Source organism: Scyliorhinus torazame, chromosome 25 (genome assembly GCF_047496885.1).
Source record: "Scyliorhinus torazame isolate Kashiwa2021f chromosome 25, sScyTor2.1, whole genome shotgun sequence".
In the NCBI taxonomy this organism is placed as follows: Eukaryota; Metazoa; Chordata; class Chondrichthyes; order Carcharhiniformes; family Scyliorhinidae; genus Scyliorhinus; species Scyliorhinus torazame.
Window position 1 is genome coordinate 6,559,365 of NC_092731.1, and position 8,032 is coordinate 6,567,396.

An 8,032-nucleotide genomic window follows, 5' to 3' on the forward strand; every position below is an offset into this window, starting at 1 on the left:
GCGTTTCCCAGGGAGGGTTTATCTGAGCAGCGATCTGGAATGCTGGTATGTACTTACCCATACCCGACTCAGTGGTACTGAGGCTAACAGCTGTGGGCCCCCCCCCCTCCCGCCCACCATGACATTGTGAAGACTGGTGACGAAGGTTTGGGACCTGTTTTCTGTTCTGGGTGAATGGAACATGAGTAATCATAAAGAAAGGCAATCCTGCCAAAGGTGGATTCAAACAGCTTTAATCATTCACTTGCAGTCCCAGTCATTATTTCAATAATGTCCTGCGACACACAGCCGTTACTTTTTCTTTTGGACGTGAGCGCAGTCGTACTTCCCCCGAACGACTTTTAACTTGACGCCCGGGAGGTCCTGTGTTCGTCCCCCCCTCCACCAGCACGATGTTGTGTTCCTGGAGATTGTGGCCCTCCCCGGGGATGAAGACGATCACCTCCTTGCCGTTGCTCAGCCGCACGCGGGCGCACTTGCGGTTGGCCGAGTTGGGCTTCTTCGGTTTGCGGATCATGGTCTTCAGCACCACACCTTTCAGCTGGGGCCGGCCGAAGGTGGCGCCCACCCTGGGGGGGGCGTGCTTGGGCTTGCCCATCTTGTGCATCTGGTGGAGGGTGGCCATGGTCCGGCTGTTCTGCTGGCAAACGGGAGGAGGCTGCATGACTCTGGGTGGGAAAACCCTCGGAAACTGGGAAGCTGGGGAGGAGCTGAACAGTCTGGCGGCTGCTGGAGGGAAGCACAGAAACATTCAGTGTCTTTAATTTCAGCAAATAGGTTTTAATCACAGCACAGAATCAGCGGCAGCCGTGTGCACTATCTACAAGAGGCACTGCAGCAACTCGCCAAGTCTCCTTCAGCAGCACCGTCCAAACCTTTACCAACTAGAGGGGCAAGGGCTGCAGATACTTGGGGAACACACCACCCTCCAAGTCACTCACCATCCTGACTGGGGCTGAGTGGGTGGGACTGTAGCATAGATTGGGGTTGTCCTTCTCCTGCAATCAATGGGAAATCAACTGGGGAGAAGCACAACGGTTTGTCGCCTGGCCAACCTAGCACTGGACAGACGATGTCTGCAGCATGGGCCTGCTGTGAGGACGGAGTGAGTGCTCGGGTACATTTTGCCACAGCTCTCCCAGCGCTGCAAAGAGGGGGTAGAGGCAGCAAGTCAGCATACTTGCTGACAAATAGGGGAAAACACTCAGTAGAATTAGCCACCCAGTGCTAAATTCCAGAACGGCAGAGGCTATTCGGCCCATCGTGTGATAGAAATCGTAACGATCTACAACACAGAGGCCACTTGACCGATCGTGTCTGCATCAGCTGAAAGATGCCTTTTCCCCCCAGATTTAGTCCTCTCTGTGCAGCTCTCTGAATCAACTGGTGCCACTCCCCCACCTTCTCCCCTTAGCCCTGCACAGCTTTCCTGTTCAGAAAATGATCCCGTTCCCTTTTGGATCCCCCCACTCTCCGGCAATGCATTCCCGATCCTAACCATTCGCTGCGTGCAAAATCCTCGCCGCCGTTGCTTGTTGTTGCCAAACGTCCCGTTCCCAAAACAACCCACACATCACACAGTTTTTGTACGAACACTATCACCTTCCCTGCTAATTATTCCACCCCCTCCTCTCCCAGCCCCGCCATTTCTTCCGATTGCCACTATTCTGATTCTGACACAAATAAAACTCTCACCCAAACTCAACGATGACATCCAGGTCCTCATCGCACCCGTGGAGAACATCTCTTCAGCCTTGACCCCGCCACGGGAACGGAGCAGGTTTCAGTCCTACACGACAAAAACAAACAAGTGCAATAAGATTGGAGAAGCCAGGATTATCTCCTTAGTCCGAGAATATTATGGGGAGACTTGATGGAGATGTTGAAAAGTAAAGAAGGGGACACTTTCTATCAGGAGTGTCAGTAACCACAGTGACAGAGTAACCAGAGGGGGAGATTGGATTGGATTGGACTGGATTGGATTTGTTTATTGTCACGTGTGCCGAGGTACAGTGAAAAGTATTTTTCTGCGAGCAGCTCAACAGATCATTAAGTACATGAGAAGAAAAGGGAATAAAAGAAAATACATAATAGGGCAACACAACATATGCAATGTAACTACATAAGCACTGGCATCGGATGAAGCATACAGGGTGTAGTGTTAATGAAATCAGTCCATAAGAGGGTCATTCAGGAGTCTGGTAACAGTGGGGAAGAAGCTGTTTTTGAGTCTGTTCGTGCGTGTTCTCAGACTTCTGTATCTCCTGCCCGATGGAAGAAGTTGGAAGAGTGAGTAAGCCGGGTGGGAGGGATCTTTGATTATACTGCCCGCTTTCCCCAGGCAGCGGGAGGTGTAGATGGAGTCAATGGATGGGAAGCAGGTTCATGTGATGGACTGGGCGGTGTTCACGACTCTCTGAAGTTTCTTGCTGTCCTGGGCCGAGCAGTTGCCATACTAGGCTGTGATGCAGCCCGATAGGATGCTTTCTATGGTGCATCTGTAAATGTTGGTAAGAGTCAATGTGGACATGCCGAATTTCCTTAATTTCCTGAGGAAGTATAGGCGCTGTTGTGCTTTCTTGGTGGTAGCGTCGACGTGGGTGGACCAGGACAGATTTTTGGAGATGTGCACCCCTAGGAATTTGAAACTGCTAACCATCTCCACCTTGGCCCCGTTGATGCTGACAGGGGTGTGTACAGTACTTTGCTTCCTGAAGTCAATTACCAGCTCTTTAGTTTTGCTGGCATTGAGGGAGAAATCGTTGTCGCTACACCACTCCACTAGGTTCTCTATCTCCCTCCTGTATTCGGACTCATCGTTATTCGAGATCCGGCCCACTATGGTCGTATCGTCAGCAAACTTGTAGATGAAGTTGGAACCAAGTTTTGCCACGCAGTCGTGTGTGTACAGGGAGTAGAGTAGGGGGCTAAGTACGCAGCCTTGCGGGGCGCCGGTGTTGAGGATTATTGTGGAGGAGGTGTTGTTGTTCATTCTTACTGATTGTGGTCTGTTGGTCAGAAAATCGAGGATCCAGTTGCAGAGTGGGGAGCCAAGTCCTAGGTTTTCGAGCTTTGATATGAGCTTGGCTGGGATTATGGTGTTGAAGGCGGAGCTGTAGTCAATAAATAGGAGTCTAATGTAGGAGTCCTTGTTTTCGACATGCTCTAGGGATGAGTGTAGGGCCAGGGAAATGGTGTCTGATGTGGACCGGTTGCGAAGGTATGCGAATTGCAGTGGATCAAGGCGTTCTGGGAGTATGGAGGTGATGCGCTTCATGATCAACCTCTCGAAGCACTTCATTACGACTGAAGTCAGGGCCACTGGTCGGTAGTCATTGAGGCACGTTGCCTGGTTCACTGGTATGATGGTGGTTGTCTTGAAGCAGGTGGGGACCTCAGAGTGGAGTAGGGACAGGTTAAAGATGTCCGTGAATACCTCTGCCAGTTGGTCCGCGCAGGCTCTGAGTGCACGACCAGGGATCCCGTCTGGGCCCGTCGCCTTCCGAGGGTTCACTTTCAGGAAGGCCAATCTGACTTCGGAAGCTGTGATGGTGGGTATGGGTGAATTATGGGCTGCTGGGGCACTCGCCAGCGGATTGTTGGTTACCTGCTTGAACCGAGCATAGAATGCATTGAGTTCATCGGGGAGGGGTGCGCTGCTGCCAGAGATACTGTTCGGCTTCGCTTTGTAGCCCGTTATGTTGTTTAGTCCTTGCAACAACCGCCGAGAGTCTGTCTGTGACTCTAGCTTGGTTTGATATTCTCTCTTGGCATTCCGGCTGGCTTTGCGGAGGTCGTACCTGGATTTCTTGTATAGGTCAGGGTCGTCTGCCTTGAACGCCTCAGATCTGGCCTTCAGTAGGGAATCAATCTCGCGATTGAGCCATGGTTTCCGGTTGGGGAACGCATGTACTGCTTTCTTTGGCACGCAGTCGTCCACACATTTGCTGATGAAGTCTGTGACGGTGGTGGCATACTCATTTAAGTTGGTCGCTGAGTTCTTAAATATGGACCAGTCCACTGTCTCTAAGCAGTCACGTAAGAGCTCTTCTGTCTCCTCGGACCAGCACTGCACAACCTTCTTAGCTGGATTCTCCCGCTTGAGTTTCTGCTTGTATGCCGGGAGAAGGAGCACCATCTTATGGTCTGATTTCCCAAAGTGCGGTCGGGGGATGGTACGGTAGGCGCCCTTGATTTTTGTGATGAAGTGGATATTGTCTGCACGTTCTCTCCGTGGGTTTCCTCCGGATGCTCCGGTTTCCTCCCATGAGTCCCGAAAGACGAGCTGTTAGGTAAATTGGACATTCTGAATTCTCCCTCCGTGTACCCGAACAGGTGTCGGAATGTGGCGACTAGGGGATTTTCACAGTAACTTCATTGCAGTGTTAATGTAAGCCTACTTGTGACAATAATAGAGATTATTATTATTTTTTTTTAAGCTGCAAGTTATGATCTGGAACGCTCAGCTTGAGATGGCAATGGAAACCGATTCAATACCTTACCCTGTCCAGAGGGTCATGCAGTGCAGAAGAGGCCCATCCAGTCTACACTAATCCCACTTTGCAGCACTTGGCCCACAGCCTCGAATGTTATCACATGATACAAGCTTTGCTGGTGAGGCCAACATTTATTGCCCATCCCTAGCTGCCCCTTGAGAAGGTGGGGTTGAACCGCTGCAGTCCCTGAGGTGTAGGTACACCCACTGTGCTGATAGGGAGGGATTCTAGGATTTTTCCCGAGCGACAGTGAAGGAACGGCGATATATTTCCAAGTCAGGATGGTGAGTGACTCGGAGGGGAACCTCCAGGTGGTGGGGTTCCCAGGTATCTGCTGCTCTTGTCCTAGATGGTAGTGGTCGTGGGTTTGGAAAGTGCTGCCTAAGGAACCTTGGTGAGTTCCTGCATCTTGTGCATGGTACATACGGCTGCTCCTGCGCGTCGGTGATGGAGAGTGTGAATGTTGAGTCTGGTGACAATTTTAACTGATTTTCCAAATTAACCTTGCATTTGGGAAAGCTTTCATCTGATGTGGACACGAGAAACTCGGGATATCAGTTTCACCAGAATGCCAAGCCCAGGAATAGTGGGTTGCATTTTCCGATTTTGCAGCTATGTCCGGAGGAAGCATCTGGTCTTCCGACCAAAACGCCTGTGCCGCCCCCACACCGATGCTGCACCCAGTGGGGGGCTAGCAGCCGCACCACGGGAAGTCTCCAGCTTTACCTGCAGATATGGATGCAGAATGGCCAGGTCCGTGGCCGCACAGGCGCACGGTCGCTTCGTACATGGCGGCGGGCCGGGCGTGGACCCGGCCTGCCAGATAGTGTCCCCTGTAACCCCCTTCCCCCCCCCCACCCACCCACCAGAGGAATGGCTCCCCCAGCCCCCGACTGGCGGCACTGGACAGGTCCCCGGAAATTGAGAGGACACCTGACACGCCTCCAGAAGTCGGGCCATCGGGGAGAGCCTCAGAGGACGTCCTGAGCCCGCCACAGCGGCGTGCGGCCTACTCAGCGATTACGCTGTTTTGGGGGGGGGGGGGGGAGCATCTAAAAAAACGGCACCGCCCCCGATTTCACCGAACACGTTTTCAACGTCGGCAATCGAAAAATCCCGCCCAGCGCCTCGCGGTATTTTCAGCCCCCTTTGTAGGAGTTAGCAAGGTTTTTTTTGATGGAAATCTAAGATCAATTCCTCCCTCCCCGGGTTGTTGGATGCAGGTTCTATAGTTGCCAGTCAGTATTTAGCCCACGCACAGTGTTTACCCCCACCCAGACAGTATTTACCCCCCCCCCACCACAAAGAGTTTAACCCCCCCCCCCCCCCTAAAATCAAGCAAATGCCCCAATCAGGATGATCAAGCAGGGCAATGAGGGTGGGTATGATATTTGACTGGATGGGACATCATGCCCAATTCTGTGCAGCCAGAGTCATTGGTGAGCTATTGGCATGGGGTCCAGCAACTGACCACCCTAACCCAACCCCAGAGGTACTGAGGCTAACTGACGACCCAACCCCAGAGGTACTGAGGCTAACTGACCACCTAGACCCCAGAGGTACTGAGGCTAACTGACCACCTAGACCCCAGAGGTACTGAGGCTAACTGACCACCTAGACCCCAGAGGTACTGAGGCTAACTGACCACCTAGACCCCAGAGGTACTGAGGCTAACTGACCACCCAGACCCCAGAGGTACTGAGGCTAACTGTCCACCCAGACCCCAGAGGTACGGAGACTAACTGACCACCCAGACCCAACCCCAGAGGTACTGAGACTAACTGACCACCCAGACCCAACGCCAGAGGTACTGAGGCTAACTGACCACCCAGACCCGGGGTACTGAGACTAACTGACCACCCAGACCCCAGAGGTACTGAGGCTAACTGACCACCCAGACCCCAGAGGTACTGAGGCTAACTGACCACCCAGACCCCAGAGGTACTGAGACTAACTGACCACCCAGACCCAACCCCAGAGGTACTGAGACTAACTGACCACCCAGACCCCAGAGGTACTGAGGCTAACTGACCACCCAGACCCCAGAGGTACTGAGGCTAACTGACCACCCAGACCCGAGGTACTGAGACTAACTGACCACCCAGACCCCAGAGGTACTGAGGCTAACTGACCACCCAGACCCCAGAGGTACTGAGGCTAACTGACCACCCAGACCCCAGAGGTACTGAGGCTAACTGACCACCCAGACCCGAGGTACTGAGACTAACTGACCACCCAGACCCCAGAGGTACTGAGGCTAACTGACCACCCAGACCCCAGAGGTACTGAGGCTAACTGACCACCCAGACCCCAGAGGTACTGAGGCTAACTGACCAGCCAGACCCCAGAGGTACTGAGGCTAACTGACCAGCCAGACCCCAGAGGTACTGAGACTAACTGACCACCCAGACCCCAGAGGTACTGAGGCTAACTGACCACCCAGACCCCAGAGGTACTGAGGCTAACTGACCACCCAGACCCCAGAGGTACTGAGGCTAACTGACCACCCAGACCCCAGAGGTACTGAGGCTAACTGACCACCCAGACCCCAGAGGTACTGAGGCTAACTGACCACCCAGACCCCAGAGGTACTGAGGCTAACTGACCACCCAGACCCCAGAGGTACTGAGGCTAACTGACCACCCAGACCCCAGAGGTACTGAGGCTAACTGACCACCCAGACCCCCAGAGGTACTGAGGCTAACTGACCACCCAGACCCGAGGTACTGAGGCTAACTGACCACCCAGACCCCAGAGGTACTGAGGCTAACTGACCACCCAGACCCCAGAGGTACTGAGGCTAACTGACCACCCAGACCCGAGGTACTGAGACTAACTGACCACCCAGACCCCAGAGGTACTGAGGCTAACTGACCACCCAGACCCCAGAGGTACTGAGGCTAACTGACCACCCAGACCCGAGGTACTGAGGCTAACTGACCACCCAGACCCCAGAGGTACTGAGACTAACTGACCACCCAGACCCCAGAGGTACTGAGACTAACTGACCACCCAGACCCCCAGAGGTACTGAGACTAACTGACCACCCAGACCCCAGAGGTACTGAGGCTAACTGACCACCCAGACCCGAGGTACTGAGGCCTAACTGACCACCCAGACCCCCAGAGGTACTGAGACTAACTGACCAGCCAGACCGCAGCTCCGGGCACTGATGCCAATTCCCAGCGGGACGGGGCCGGATTCCGGGGGAAACTCACCCGCGGGCCGAGCTGGAGTCAGGCTCCGAGCGGAACCAGGCCGCGTTTCCGTGGTGACCGGGGGCGGGGCTTAGATACAGACACGCTCCCAAAATCCGTCACTTCCTGTTGCTCCGGTGCCGCTTCCGGGAACCGCGTTTCCGTGACAACCGAGAGATAGTGAGTGAGGGAGGCTGGAGGGACAGAGGGAGAAGGGGGGGGGGGGAGGAGGAGGAGAAGAAGGGGGGGGGGGGGAGGAGGAGAAGAAGGGGGGGGGGGGGGGAGGAGGAGAAGAAGGGGGGGGGGGGGGGGAGGAGGAGAAGAAGGGGGGGGGGGGGG

General features: G+C 54.2%; 1 protein-coding gene across 1 annotated transcript; it reads right to left on the minus strand.

Moving 5' to 3' along the window:
• Positions 1 to 217: 217 nt before the first annotated feature.
• Positions 218 to 7,801, minus strand: mrps12 (mitochondrial ribosomal protein S12). Its single transcript, XM_072489912.1, is given in 4 exon segments — positions 218 to 378; positions 380 to 729; positions 1,696 to 1,789; positions 7,643 to 7,801. Coding segments are annotated over 3 exon segments (486 nt in total). The 5' UTR covers positions 1,745 to 1,789; positions 7,643 to 7,801; the 3' UTR covers positions 218 to 291.
• Positions 7,802 to 8,032: the final 231 nt, after the last annotated feature.